General features: G+C 42.1%; 1 protein-coding gene across 3 annotated transcripts in view; it reads left to right on the top strand.

The window, feature by feature from the left end:
• Nucleotides 1–9,076, top strand: part of TTC26 (tetratricopeptide repeat domain 26) — an 82,137-nt gene extending 73,061 nt beyond the window's left edge. For all 3 annotated transcript variants that reach the window (XM_007064063.4, XM_037883272.2, XM_027826481.3), the window contains 3 exons: nt 1,858–1,964; nt 5,693–5,826; nt 7,611–9,076. In XM_007064063.4, the coding sequence (XP_007064125.1) occupies nt 1,858–1,964; nt 5,693–5,826; nt 7,611–7,722 (353 nt within the window). In that variant the 3' untranslated portion in view covers nt 7,723–9,076. The remainder of the gene's footprint in view (nt 1–1,857; nt 1,965–5,692; nt 5,827–7,610) is intronic.
• Nucleotides 9,077–15,633: the final 6,557 nt, after the last annotated feature.

Genomic DNA, 15,633 nt, shown 5'->3' with positions numbered 1-15,633 from the left:
GAAGGATAACTTCTCCTCGCTTCCTCGCTGGCTTATGATGAAAATGGCTCAGTAGACTATGTCCCTTGTCTCTAGAGAGAGAAGGGTTATGTGGAGGGTCACAGTGAGCCTCTGAGGCTAGCGAAATCCAGCAGGAAACGTGGGACCCATGGAGGCAAGGACAGAGCTTTGTCACAATGCACAAATTGCTAGTTGTTACTAAATTATAACGGCATTTTGTCCCCATAAGGAATCATGGTTTGTGAGGTTTTCAGTGCTCAGACATCTGGTCATCATATGTGCAGCTAAGACCTGTGTCCTCTCTGCTGAGTGTGCTACTACCGAAGCTGAAGAAAGAAAAATCTAGTCTGGTGTCTCAGTTTCTGCCATACCAGGAGAGTCCAATAATTACCTGTTCTTACGTACTATCTCCAATGGTGGCCATTTCAGGATATTTCAGAACAGGATGTAACTTCCCCATAATGCACCTACTTGTACAATACTATACCATGTAGGTTGTGAAGGAAGGGTGGATTTCTTCCTGACTCCAGTTGGTGGACAGTTTGTGCCCGGACATATGAGAAGTTATTGTAATTTTTAATGTAGTTATCCCTAGATTATAGTTTTTCTTAGAATCAGATAGAGAGAGGTTGGTTGTGCAGAGTATGTTTCTAGTGCAGTGTGAGGGATTTATATTGGTATCTCTGATAAATGTCAGAAATGATTGTTATTCCACTTGACTTCTGTATACATAATGCCAAGCAGTCCCTCACCTTGAAGAGCACAAGAATTTTTCCCCATATTAATGATCAGTGCACAGAATGAATATCTGGTGGAACTCCGAGAGGACATAGACACCTGATCCAAGGGGATTTTTTTCCCTTCATAATAAGAAAACAGTGGGGGATATGCCTGGAATTAACAAGCCAAACTTTAGGTTAAATACTTTCTTACCTTCAGAGGGTCTGTTTGTGGAATTTTCTGTCTCTAAAAGTATTGGATGAAACTCTGTTACTGGGATTCATGAAAAAGTCTATTCTGGCACTTGTGACTAGTTGTGTTATACCAGAGATGTTTCAGGTTAGTGGCTGGTGGCAGTTCTTGCTCACATATGCACTGTTAAAATGACCACAAGATCTATGGAATATGGAAAGAATTTCCTCATAGGGTGCACAATGGCAAGGATTTTGTGGATATTTTTATCTTTCTTTGGAGCAGTGAAATGGAACTTAGAGCTATTGGTAGTATCTGAAACTAAAGAGGTTCATGTGTTGAGCTGTAGATAACCTTTTGAGTCTAAAACTCTGCAGACTTAGGTGGCTAGGACTTCTTTACTTTTGTAGTTAGTGTGTGCAAACTAAGATAATGAGAGCAATATAAACTTCAGCTTCAAAGCATAAAATGGGGATCAGGAATTGTTTCTTTCATGTATAGCATTATATAACTAGCTATGTGTTATGGGATTTCTCTTGGGTTTTATTTCCATCCCCCTTTCCCTCATCCTGTTAAGCATTTGGTATTGTCTGTAGTCAGGGGCAGAATACCAGACTAGCTAGAGCAATGGACTGATCTGATGTGTCACCAGGCTGGATGCCACTAGATGGACCTTTGAGTTCCAGCATAGTAAGTGCTGTATCTGTGAAATATAAATCTGACGTGGTGTAGATTTCATAACTCTTCTTTCTTATGTTTACAAACTGTAGCACTTTACCACCATCATTGATGTGGCTGAGGGGATGGTTAGCTTTCATTCAAACCCCATGTCTTTCAGTAGGGAGCAGGCACTTTGATGAAGTGGGTGATAAGATTATGAACATTTTAGTCCTGTTGTCACTATGGCATTTCTTCACCTTCTCCAACTTTCTTTTCTCATTGTAGATATCATGAATAAGAAGCCTCGACTGGCCTGGGAGCTCTACTTGAAGATGGAAACCTCAGGGGAGTCCTTCAGTCTCTTGCAACTCATTGCAAATGACTGCTACAAGGTGAGTCTTCACTTTGAGGCCTGGTATCTAGTTTGTTAATTCTGTGGCCTTGCTTACACTCAGATGCCTTGTCTACAGCAGGCTCCTCTTCTTAAAATTCCTCACTATTGCTACCTTTAGTGAAGCTCCATAATGTATAGAGGCTGATAGAGATCTGTCAACATTTAAACCAGCATGTCTTCTAGTTAGACTGGTGACTGGGCTACAGTAGGGCTAATCACAATTTTTATCTCTAGTAGAGTTTCAATGGTGGGAGAAATGGGAAATTTTAAGAGAAAAATCTAATATAGACACAACAAGAGGCTATACATTTGAGTTCTTTCTGGGACAGCAGATTCTGCCCTTCCAGCCCAGACTGTGAATCTGACAACCTCATCCCCCACAAACCCACTGCAGGGACCTGCTACAAGCTTCTCAAGATACACAAACAAGGGAACCCAAGCAGATCCATCATATCTGACCACAAGACTTTTACTGAAGGAATATTAGGTCTCTCAGAAACCATCCTCAAACCACTCACTGCACAAAGGCCCACCTTCCTCCAAGATGTTACTGACTTCCTCCAGAAACTCCATCATCAACATCCTCCCCGAGAACACCATCCTTGCCACCATGGATGTCACGTTCCCTATACACCAACATTCCTCACCATGGCAGCATTGCTGCCTCTCTCAAATACTTACAAGATAATATATAACACTCAAAAATCCACCTAAACCCATCACCAAACTCATCAAATTCATCCTCACACATAGCAACTTCACATTTAACAAACACTTTCTCCAAATATTGGGAACAGCCGTGAGTACTGAGATGCCCCCCCCCCCCCCCCCCAGTATGCCAACCTCTTCATGGGCCACCTCGAGGAAAATTTTTGGAAAAATGCACCACAAAACCAATGACATACATGAGGTACATCAGTGATGTTTTCTTCCTCTGGACAGATGACCTCAGTTCCCTCAGATTTCCACCACAACTTCAACCACAACTGCCCATCCATCATACTCCCTAGAAAACACTCACACCAGTATCAACTTCCTGGATACCACAGTCAGCTTCAGCAATGAGACCCTACAAATGACTGTATGCAAGAAATCCACAGATCACTACACTTACCTCCTCAGCTCTTGCAACCACCCCAGACACACGAAGAAATTTGTTATCAACAGCCAGGCATTTAATCACACTCAAAACTGCATTCCTTAAACAAGGACACTCCACCAGAGAAATAGATCACATTGTGGAATGGGCCATTTAGATATCCCAGGAGAACCTGCTTCAACAGAGGGTGGGAAAACCCACATACGGGGTGTCATAAAACAATTATAACCCATACATGATGGGGACCACATCCTGAAAGAAATCTTTCCTGAACCCCCTATTCTGGCTTTCAAATAACCCCCCAGCCTCACTAAGCTCATCATCAGAAGGAAGCTTCCCAAAGACCAGGACCCCATCAATTTAAAGTGGCACCAGGTCCTGCCAGAACAACAGATGCAAAACCTGCAGACATACCTCCATTGCTACATTGATCAGTACCCCCACACAACAAACCTTTCAAGATCCATGGGTCCTACAGATGCCTAGCACAACATGTGTACCTCATCTAGGGCATCATATGCCGCACTAACAACTATTTGGGTGAAACCAGACAATCACTGCACTTTTAAGTGAGCTCACACAGAAAAATGATATAAGACAAAAACATCATCACCCCTGGCAAACACTTTTCACGCAATGATCACTCCATATCTGACGTCACAATCCTCATCCTCAAAGGAAACCTTCACAACAGCTTCGAAAGAGGAGCTTGGGAATTTAAATTAAATAACTCTGCTAGACACTACAAATCATGGGCTAAACTGAGACAGTGGTTTTATGGCTCATTATGATTTCCTATGCACCCTACTGCCTGCTAACCCTTAATTGTCCACTTCCTTCTAAGACGTCTCCTACAGCATGTGTAAACCCCTTAATGCTTAACAGTCTGTCCCAACTTGTATTGAGTTCATATGGTTCACTTACTTTCCACAGACCAGAAGAAGAGCTCTGTGAAGTTCAAAAGCTTGTCCCTTCCATCAACAGAAGTTGGTTCAGTAAAAGGTTTTACCTAACTTACCTTGTCAGTCTGAGCCTAGATGCTCTGGTGTTTGTTTTTCCACCTTCAAAAGTAGGTACAATAAAGTAAGAGATGAGATCAACATCTTCAGCCTCTAGCACTGGGATTCTTGCCCACTCCCTTAGATTGAGAAACAGGCCATGAAAGATTTCAAAAGCACATTGATAATTGTCCTGTGATAATGTAGCAATGCATTGCTGGAAATTGTCTTTCTCCCAGGACGGTGTGCACATGTGTTTAAACTTTTTTCACTCTTCTTATGAGAACAAATATGAAGCTAAATGCTTCTGTGATTAGATACCCTTTGAGGGAATTGAGGCTATGTTTCCTGATTAATTTCCCACGGGTCCTCCCCACTACAATCAAGGCCATGTCTAAGACCAGGATTTAAAGGTAGGTTGTTAGCATGTGTTTGCTAACACAGGCTAACTAATATGTTTTAGAAGTCTAGTGTAGACAAGGCAGCATATACTTGAATGTGTGCTAAACTGCCCTAGGCTTTAACTTGACCAACTAGCACATATTAAAATATACACTGCCTTATGTACCGTAGACTTTTAAAACACGTTAGCACATTACACCTTTTAAACCCCACCTAAGAAAAGGCCCAATAGAAGAAATGAGTGTTCCCCATCTGTACTTATCCAGGTGCCCCATGACCTATCCTGCAAGTGGATAACTAAGGTGGACTGTTGGGTGTACACATGATATTCCCGTAGGTTCAGGAAAGCTCTGAATTGCAACTCTACTGCATTTGATTTTTCTTCTACTTTTATAGAGAGGGGTAAAAATTAGTTCTGAATTAATACCCCAGCAGCCTTCAGAGCTGTCTTTATGACCATATCTAGACTAGGAAAATCCATCATGTTTTAAAACGTGGATAAACTTATTTTAACTAACATGCTTTTAAACAGGACTTTGCACCTAGGGTATACAGGGAAAGTCATGCATAAAGATTAGGGCTGGTTGAAAAAAAAATTGAAATTGACAAAAATAAGGGGATTAGAGACAAAGTGGGTGAGGTAATGTCTTTCATTGGACCAACTTCTGTTGGTGAGAGAGACAAACTTTTGAATTTACACAGAACTCTTCTTCAGGTCGACGACGCTGTGTAAGCCTTAAAGTTTCTCTCTCACCAACAGAAGTTGGTCCAATAAAATATATTACTTCATCCCCCTTAACTCTCTAATATCCTGGAATCAACATGGCTACAACATTACATACAAAAATAAAGGGATGTCATTTTTGACTAGCTCTATTAACTCATGTTAGTTGAATGTGGTTTACCTAGTGGGGAGTCTAGAGTTGATCATGACCAGTTAATAAAGGCCACAACTTGGCCTGTCTATACTAGATTCAAAGTCCTGTTTAAAATCACGCTAGATAAAACATCATCTATTTTCCTAGTCTGTACATAGCCTATGTGGAATTGGAATGTACCTGTTCTAGTTACAGACTACCTGGGAAGAACAGGAAAATGCATGCTATTCCTATGACTTGTTCACACCAGACAAACAGCATCAGAACCAGCCCGTAACTTTGGATCTCATTCTGTATGGGCAGTCCTGTGACCTGAAATGTGTAATGGTTTTTTTTTCTTCCTACACAGATGGGCCAGTTTTACTATTCAGCCAAAGCCTTTGATGTTCTGGAGAGACTGGACCCTAATCCTGAATACTGGGAAGGCAAGAGGGGTGCCTGTGTGGGCATCTTCCAAATGATCTTAGCTGGCCGAGAACCCAAGTACGTACCGTTGCTGTGTATGAACGTCTCTCCTTAGTCTTCCGTTCCCAGCTAGCTGTAGCTAGAACCACAGTGACAGCTGCTTTTGTGAAGAGATGCATGACATCAGGAACAGATGTCCCCTAACCCTCCATATTTTTTTTTTGTCTTTTGAAAGAGACCTGTGCTGCCCCAGTAGTTGCACACTCAATAACCATTTTTGGTCTCTATCTTCCAGCCCAACAGGGACAGGATATGTTGTGGAGGATAGTCCATCAGCTAGTGCTCTGCCCTGCAGGGATCCCAAATAGATTGCTGGTCATTGTTCTTGTAGTAGCTAAACTACAGACGCAGCATGCTTATTCCCTAAAGGCAGGGAGGGAGGACCGCATTTCACTGATAAGGGAGAGGTGCTGATGGCTTGTGGATGGAAGTCTATCCACTCCTCCTTGGTCTTGGAATTTCAAGGATGGCAGAATTAAAATAGGTGGATGGTTACTCACAACTCCAGAAAGGACGAAGAACATGTTTCTGAATGATAATGAATGTTTTTAGTGAAGGCCCAATCTCTATTTCTGCAAATTTTGTTCAATCCAAGCTTAGCTTGGATATTGGTTTGATTAAACCTCCAAGAGAAAATAGGAAATGGTCTTTCCCCTTGATTTTATAGATTGTTTTGCTTTCGGTCTACCTCACTGGATAGGGGAATGGGGGAGGATAGAGGGGATGCCTTCTGTTCCTGTTCTGCAGTAAAAAGTCTGCTGTGCTGCTGGGTGACGAAGCTCTGCAAGCAGTGGCATTAACTAATGCACCCTCCAATTTTCCCTCTGGCAAAGTTCCTCTACGTTTCGGTTAAGATTCACATAATCTCTAGAATTCTTATTTTTCCCCCCATTTGGGGCCACACAGAAGAGGAGTTGCAGTTGCTTTCTTAAATGCATACCTTTCAAGAAAACAGGAGCACCCATAGCCCTCACATCTGTTACTGTCTCCCGTGTCTGCCCTCCATTTTCTAACAGTGCCCCTTACTAAGGTAGTGCAGATACACTAGTCCACCTCAATCTCTGAACTGGAATTGAGTTAATCCTTCCACAAAATCTGAATTCTGCATGGAGATGGCAGACATCTGAGAAACAAACTGATTTACTGGTTATGTCAGGTCTTGTTCCCCCTAAATGCAAACCACCTCAACCTATGAATTAATTCATCAGATATCTCTAGCTAAACAAGATTTGATCTGGTTAGTAGTTATATGGGAACCCTCCAAGGAAAACATAGGGTATTTCAGGGAGTGATGCTTCTGAAGGAAGCATTCTTCTTTCTTAGTAATCAAAAATACATAATGCTTCATGTGGTCAAAACGCATTGACTAATTAGTGCTGAGCGGTGCTCCAGTGTTGAAATAGGGGTTGCTGTGCTGTTGAAGTTGTCTGTCAGATGGCCTGAAAAACTGAAGCTCTAACAATTTGCCGTTAAATGTCTTGTGGCATTTTTTGCAAGAGTAGGAATGTTAATTTTTATATCCTGGCAAGCTACGATATGAATAATAATTTTTTGCTGATTTGGAATTTCCCTTCTAGTTGCAACTAGATACAGTATTCTTTATTTCTTGACTCATACAATTGTGTAGGTTTACTGTGGTGTTTATTAGCTGTCACCTTCCTCCTCAGTTGTAGGTGAAGTAGATTGCATACCTAGAGTCTGTGCTTTGCAATCCTTCAAATGTAAAGATGCATCAAAATTTCAGCTGTTTCTAGCCAAGTGATCATCACCCTGCTTTAAACCTTTGTCTTCTGTCTTCTCAGAGAGACACTGCGGGAAGTGCTACATCTCCTAAGGAGCACTGGTAACCCTCAGGTAGAGTATATCATCCGCATCATGAAGAAGTGGGCCAAAGAGAACAGAGTGGCTGTCTAAGACAGTACCACCAAGAAAACCAGGTCAGATGCCATCTTTTTGTGCATAGCTGGAGGGCATGGAACCTAGCCCCTCCCCTTCATTCACCCTCCCACCCCCACCCCCATCTTCCTTGTAGTCTTCGTTTGTGGCTGGCCTATCATCAAACATTAAAGAGACTGCCAAACTCTCAAATGGAGGAAAAAGAGTACTGCAGTTGGACTGCACAAAATTTCTATGATTTTGATATGAAGGATCCCTTTTGGACAGAAGGGATTTGAATTCCATGCTCTTCCCACCCAGATTCGAGTGGCATTTTTTATGTTCTACATCAATCCCAGTGTCTAGTTCAAGGGTTCTCAACCTTTTTCATACTTCGATTCCAATGTTCAGCAACTCAAACTGCCCCTCACAGGCACTCCAGACTCCTTTGCACCAGCTCCCACAGTACTGCATAAGATGTACTGTGGCAATTTGAGAGGTTTATATTTTAAAATAGTTCTTCTAGCCTCCAAAGAAGAATCATCTTTAAAGTAACGCAGCAAATCTGCTTCAGCACAAGAGTGGTGATGGCAAATGGAAGAAGGATTGTGTTATCTTAGTGATTAACTTACCTTTAACAGTTAACATGTTTTTAATATTCCTGGCCTACTTCAGGGTGGAACACACCACATCCTGAGCAACATCCATTTTGAGATGGATCCTGCTGATCAATTTATAACCTCTTTATCTCTTTCCTTTTTGTCCAAAAGGATTTGCTATCCCTTGGCCAAAGTCACATTAATTCTGAACATGAAGCTAATCAACCACGAATGCAGGGCCCCAGAATTGCTTACTTATTTTCAAGGAAGATAGTTACAAGATATGGGGGATTGCTTTTCAAAGCATGAGGTTCTCATTGGCTGAGCTCTTTCTTGCTATAGAGCCTGATCCTGCAAATATTTGTGCATGTTAGTAAATTTGCTTATGTGCGTTGTCCCACCAGTTTACCTCTCGCATCAATAAAGTTATTCATGTATTTTTACAGGATCAGGCCCTTCGCCAGTCACTACCTTAGACAGCAATGTATCATGTGTTTGCTCGACAGTTTTGCCCAGCAAATACTCTGCTGTGTTTCAAGATGGTCTGGAAAGGGAACTGGGGAGAATCCTTTTCAGAATAGACCACTTAATCCTAAAGGAGATGAAATTCTAAGAAAATGCACAATGGATATGATATAGAAATTAATTGTAGGGCTTACAGTACATAATATCTGTACATTATTTGTGAAGGAAAAATTACTTAACTTACAAAGTATTTTTGTACCTTGTGACAAGATATTTCATTGAACACTATGATGTCTGTACCTTGATTAAAGCTTATATTTGGATTTTCAGTCTAACTTCTTGCTTGGCTTTGTTGCCTCATTATGATGAGGCTGGCAATTGAGATGGCAAATTTATTTCACTGCAGCGGTGGGTGGATGTGTTATTGACTGACTGCCAAATTAGCATTTCATGGTCAGATGAAGATGAACCATGTTAAAGCAGACTGGCCCAATGGCCTATGTACTGACCTTTGATGTTAGATCCTGAAATGAAGGTGGCTGGATAACCCTTATATTTGTAAGTGGTTTTGTTTTGTTTTTCTTACTCCAGAAGAGATTCTGAATTCTCCCCAGCTTCTAAGGAGTAGGCACCTAACTCTGGGGAAATCACTAGGCCTCTCTGCTGGAGCTCAGGAACTTCAGTTACCTTTTATCATCTCACTGCAGCAGAGACAAAGGTGTTCCTCCAGCATGGCCGAGTCTTCAAACAAGAACTTCCACCTGTATCACTTCCACTTCCACCAATGTGCTGTCTGGCATGATTTGATAGGCTGTAGGCCACTTGTTTTACATGAAAAAAAGGAAAGATTCCATTTTAAGGAGCCCACCATGATAGTGATGGGAATAAGGTCCTCAAACCGTGACAGGAATAAGGGTAGGGTCACCATGTTGCAAAAAGAGACCACATAATGGGTCATAAATGCTGTCATTAAAGGCAGTTACATAAAACATTCCATTTGTAAGAGGCATTTTTATTTTCCTTTCCAGTTTAATTAACTTGGAACAGATTGGAATGGCTGCTGTGAGCCTTGGTTAAAGCTACAGAAAAATCAATGTGGTGGCTTTGTGACAGATGTTAAATGCAGCTAATTATTCTATTCACTGATGCTTAACCAGCAGGAAAGCCTGATAGCCTCTAGATCCATTGCAAATCATGTAACATGGTGGGGGAATCTTCCCCAGCAATAAATTTTAAGGCACTGCAGGCTGGTAGACAACAATCATAAAATCGTAGGACTGAAAGAGACCTTGAGAGGTCTTCTAGTCTACACCCTACATTCAAGTCAGGACTAAGTATTATCTAGACCATCCCTGACAGGTGTTTGTCTAAATCTCCAATGATGGAGATGCCACAACCTCCTCAGGCAATTTATTCCAGTGCTTAACTATCCTGACAGGAAGTTTTTCCTAACGTCAAACCTAAATCTCCCGTGCTGCAATTTAACTCCATTGCTTCTTGTCCTATCCTCAGAAGTTAACAAGAACAATTTTTCTCCCTCTTCCTTGTAACAACCTTTTATGTACTTGAAAACTATATCATGTCTCCCCTCAGTCTTCTCTTCTCCAGACTAAACAAACCCAATTTTTTCAACCTTTCCACATAGATCAAGTTTTCTAGTCCTTTAATCATTTTTGTTGCTCTCCTCTGGACTTTCTCCAGTTTGTCCACATTTTTCCTGCAATGTAGCACCTAGAACTGGATGCAATACTCCAGCTGAGGCCTTATGAGTGAGGAGTAGAGTGGAAGAATTACTTCTCATGTCTTGCTTACAACGCTCCTGCTAATACATCCTAGAATGATGTTTGCTTTTTTGGCAACAGCGTTACACTGTTGACTCATATTTAGCTTATGGTCCACTATGACCCCCAGATTCCTTTCAGCAGTACTCCTTCCTCGGCAGTCATTTTCTATATCGTAAGTGTGCAGTTGATTGATGCTTCCTAAGTCGAGTACTTTGTATTTGTCCTTATTGAATTTCATCCTATTTACTTCAGACCACTTCTCCCGTTTGTCCAGATTGTTTTGAATTTTAATCCTATCCTCCAAAGCACTTGCAGTGCTCCTAGCTTGGTATTGTCCACAAACTTTATAATTCTACTCTCTATGCCATTATCTAAATAATTGATGAAGATATTGAACAGAACTGGACCCAGGACTGATCCTTGCTGGACCCACCTTGATATGCCCTTCCAGCTTGACTGTGAACCACTCATAATTACTCTCTGGGAACAGTTTGCTGTCATTATATTGCACTGCACAGGCATGCCCTCAGTTCCTTCTCAATCGCCTCAGCCTAAGATGGAGCCTTTGCAGTTGTCCGCATTGAGTTTTACCTCAACTGTGTCCCCTTAGTTAGTTTATTATAGTTGTTCTTAGTAGCAGTAGTTCAGTTTAGCTACTGTGACGTGATCACCGGGGCACAACCTAGAACTGTGGGATAACTGTTCCCCCATAACTCTCCAGCCTGGGCTGTCTCTCACAATGCTTTGTTAGTGACAAGCAGCAAACCCCTCCAGGTGCTGTTATCACTCAGCCACCAGCATACAGAGACACACCCAGCTAAATTGCATGAATGCTGTCTAAGCCACTCATGAATGATATAGACGGAGACACCAGCAAATCCCCCCAGCTTTGCACCCCAGAAATGTACCATCTTACACTACTCAAGACTTTCTCTTGAACAATGCAAGCTCATCATTTCACCACTTTGTCAAGGGATAGTAGACATGAATCAGCTTTTGTAATCAGAGCAGATTCCCCAAGCACTTTAAACAAACTCACTAATAAAGACAAAACATTAAAATAAGTTTATTAACTATAGAAAGACAGATTTTAAGTGATTATAAGTGGTAGGCATAAAGGTCAGAGAGAGTTACCTTAAACAGGTTTCAGAGTAGCAGCTGTGTTAGTCTGTATCCGCAAAAAGAACAGGAGTACTTGTGGCACCTTAGAGACTAACAAATTTATTTGAGCATAAGCTTTCGTGGGCTACAGCCCACTTCATCAGATGCATGCAGTGGAAAATACAGTAGGACGATTTTATTTACACAGAGAACATGAAACAGTGGGTGTTACCATGCACACTATAACAAGAGTGATCAGTTAAGGTGAGCTATTACCAGCAGGAGAGAAAAAAAACCTTTTGTAGTGATAATCAAGATGGGCCATTTCCAGCAGTTGATAAGAACGTGTGAGGAACAGTAGGGGGAAAAAATAAACATGGGGAAATAGTTTTACTTTGTGTACTGACACATCCACTCCCAGTCTTTTTTCAAGCCTAATTTAATGGTGTCCAGTTTGCAAATTAATTCCAATTCAGCAGTCTCTCGGAGTCTGTTTTTGAAGTCTTTTTGTTGTAATATTGCGACTTTTAGGTCTGTAATCGAGTGACCAGAGAGATTGAAGTGTTCTCTGACTGGTTTTTGAATGTTATAATTCTTGTCGTCTGATTTGTGTCCATTTATTCTTTTACGTAGAGACTGTCCAATTTACATGGCAGAGGGGCATTGCTGGCACATGATGGCATATATCACATTGGTAGATGTGTAGGTGAACGACCCTCTGATAGTGTGGCTGATGAGATTAGGCCCTATGATGGTGTCCCCTGAATAGCTATGTGGACACAGTTGGCAACGGGCTTTGTTGCAAGGATAGGTTCCTGGGTTAGTGTTTTTGTTGTGTGGTGTGTGGCTGCTGGTGAGTATTTGCTTCAGGTTGGGGGGCTGTCTGTAGGCAAGGACTGGCCTGTCTCCCAAGATCTGTGAGACTGATGGGTCGTCCTTCAGGATAGGTTGTAGATCCTTGATGATGCGCTGGAGAGGTTTTAGTTGGGGGCTGAAGGTGACGGCTTGTGGCATTCTGTTACTTTCTTTGTTGGGCCTGTCCTGTAGTAGGTGACTTCTGGGTACTCTTCTGGCTCTGTCAATCTGTTTCTTCACTTCAGCAGGTGGGTACTGTAGTTGTAAGAATGCTTGATAGAGATCTTGTAGGTGTTTGTCTGAGGGGTTGGAGCAAATGCGGTTGTATGGTAGAGCTTGGCTGTAGACAATGGATCTTGTGGTGTGGTCTGGATGAAAGCTGGAGGCATGTAGGTAAGTATAGCGGTCAGCAGGTTTCCGGTATAGGGTGGTGTTTATGTGACCATCGCTTATTAGCACTGTAGTGTCCAGGAAGTGGATCTCTTGTGTGGACTGGTCCAGGCTGAGGTTGATGGTGGGATGGAAATTGTTGAAATCATGGTGGAATTCCACAAGGGCTTCTTTTCCATGGGTCCAGATGATGAAGATGTCATCAATGTAGCGCAAGTAGAGTAGGGGCATTAGGGGACGAGAGCTGAGGAAGCGTTGTTCTAAGTCAGCCATAAAAATGTTGGCATACTGTGGGGCAATGCGGGTACCCATAGCAGTGCCATTGACTTCAAGGTATACATTGTCCCCAAATGTGAAACAGTTATGGGTGAGGACAAAGTCACAAAGTTCAGCCACCAGGTTTGCCGTGACATTATTGGGGCTACTGTTCCTGATGGCTTGTAGTCCATCTTTGTGTGGAATGTTGGTGTAGAGGGCTTCTACATCCATAGTGGGTAGGATGGTGTTTTCAGGAAGATCACCGCTGGATTGTAGTTTCCTGAGGAAGTCAGTGGTATCTCGAAGATAGCTAGGAGTGCTGGTAGCATAGGGCCTGAGGAGGGAGTCTACATAGCCAGACAATCCTGCCGTCAGGGTGCCAATGCCTGAGTTGATGGGGCGTCCAGGATTTCCACACAACAAAAACACTAACCCAGGAACCTATCCTTGCAACAAAGCCCGTTGCCAACTGTGTCCACATAGCTATTCAGGGGACACCATCATAGGGCCTAATCACCTCAGCCACAATATCAGAGGCTTGTTCACCTGCACATCTACCAATGTGATATATGCCATCATGTGCCAGCAATGCCCCTCTGCCATGTACATTGGCCAGTCTCTACATAAAAGAATAAATAGACACAAATCAGACGTCAAGAATTATAACATTTAAAAACCAGTCGGAGAACACTTCAATCTCTCTGGTCACTCGATTACAGACCTAAAAGTCGCAATATTACAACCAAAAAACTTCAAAAACAGACTCCAACGAGAGACTGCTGAATTGGAATTAATTTGCAAACTGGACACCATTAAATTAGGCTTGAATAAAGACTGGGAATGGATATGTCAGTACACAAAGTAAAACTATTTCCCCATGTTTATTTTTCCCCCCTACTGTTCCTCACACGTTCTTGTCAACTGCTGGAAATGCCCCATCTTGATTATCACTACAAAAAGTTTTTTTTCTCTCCTGCTGGTAATAGCTCACCTTAACTGATCACTCTTGTTATAGTGTGCATGGTAACACCCATTGTTTCATGTTCTCTGTGTATATAAAATCTTCCTACTGTATTTTCCACTGCATGCATCCGATGAAGTGGGCTGTAGCCCACAAAAGCTTATGCTCAAATAAATTTGTAACTCTAAGGTGCCACAAGTACTCCTGTTCTTTTTACCTTAAAGACTCATTCTAAATCCTAACCTTTCAGACTAAGCAAAATTTGAATCAAATAGTTTTTCTCACCCCACTGGATGTCACAGTCAGGTTACAGTTCCTAATACACAGGCTGAATTTTCTTCTCAGTCTTGGACCAATCTCCCCTGTACAAAGTCTTTGTGTTCCCAGCATTCTTCTTGCCTTCAGAGTAGGTGGGGGAGGAAAGAGATGGTCTCATGATGCTACTGGCCCTTATTTTACACTCTCGATTCATGTCCCAGGAAAGATACTGGCCCAGACATGTCCTGGTGTGTCTTGCTGAGTCACAGAGTTGAGCAACTTTCATTGTGTGGTGCTTACGCAACTGTCTCTTACAGAATTGTAAATCTCTTGTTTACAATTCTCCTGCTGTTCAATGGCTCGTGATGGTCGCTTAACTCCCATTTGGGGGTGGGTCACCCCCTTGTTGCCACTGGAGAGCCAGCTGTGGTCATGTCCCAGACTCACAACATATTTCAGTAACAACTGAATATATAGCAAAATCTCATAACTTCATACACAATTATATATATATATATATATATATATATATATATATATATATATACACACACACACACACAGAGAACAATGAGTTTTAGCAGATCATGACCTTTCATATGATGTCTTACAAGGCATGCTTTGTATGCAATATCACAACCATATACAGATGATGAATACAGAAGTTACTGAGTGCTGCTTTGAGGTACAGTGCATCACAGCCATAGTAGTTTTAAAAAAACCTTTACAAAAATATTTTTATAGATAGTTTCTTCTGTCCCGGAGTCTTACTTTACTGGAAGGATCTGCCCGGTTCTCTGGGTTTCAAACATTGCCTGTCATGCCGGGAGGCAATACAGGTGAGTGCCTTGGGGAATATCATATTTCCTAAAAGTGCAACTTCTGTCATTAAAATCTAGAGACAGAAAAAACAAGGAGATCAAACTTTGACCCCTTATGATGGAGACCTCACTGCATCCAGCATTTGACCCAGGCCAGGCGACCACCCCCCACTCCCTGTATGCCAGTTTCTGAGTAAGTTCACTGAATCCAAGCCTCATTCCTCAAGGGTATTTAAGAGGAAGGTCCAAGATTCCTCTTGTATGACTCCCAAAGACCATCCTTTGAGTTCTCCGGGTAGGAATTCTACCTCGAAGAAGTCATGGTCTCCAATGACTCATCCATTTCAGCACTCATTGCTCTCCGACCTGGTTCCCATGAAACTGCTTGTTCCTCAAATACCAAGGGTGCTGCTGTCAGACCTAAAGACAGGCTCCGAGAGGTCATTGGTACTGTCAGT

Source organism: Chelonia mydas, chromosome 1, assembly GCF_015237465.2.
Source record: "Chelonia mydas isolate rCheMyd1 chromosome 1, rCheMyd1.pri.v2, whole genome shotgun sequence".
NCBI lineage: Eukaryota > Metazoa > Chordata > Testudines > Cheloniidae > Chelonia > Chelonia mydas.
The sequence above is the reverse complement of the archived record's forward strand: the minus strand, read 5'-3'. Positions and strand labels throughout refer to the sequence as shown.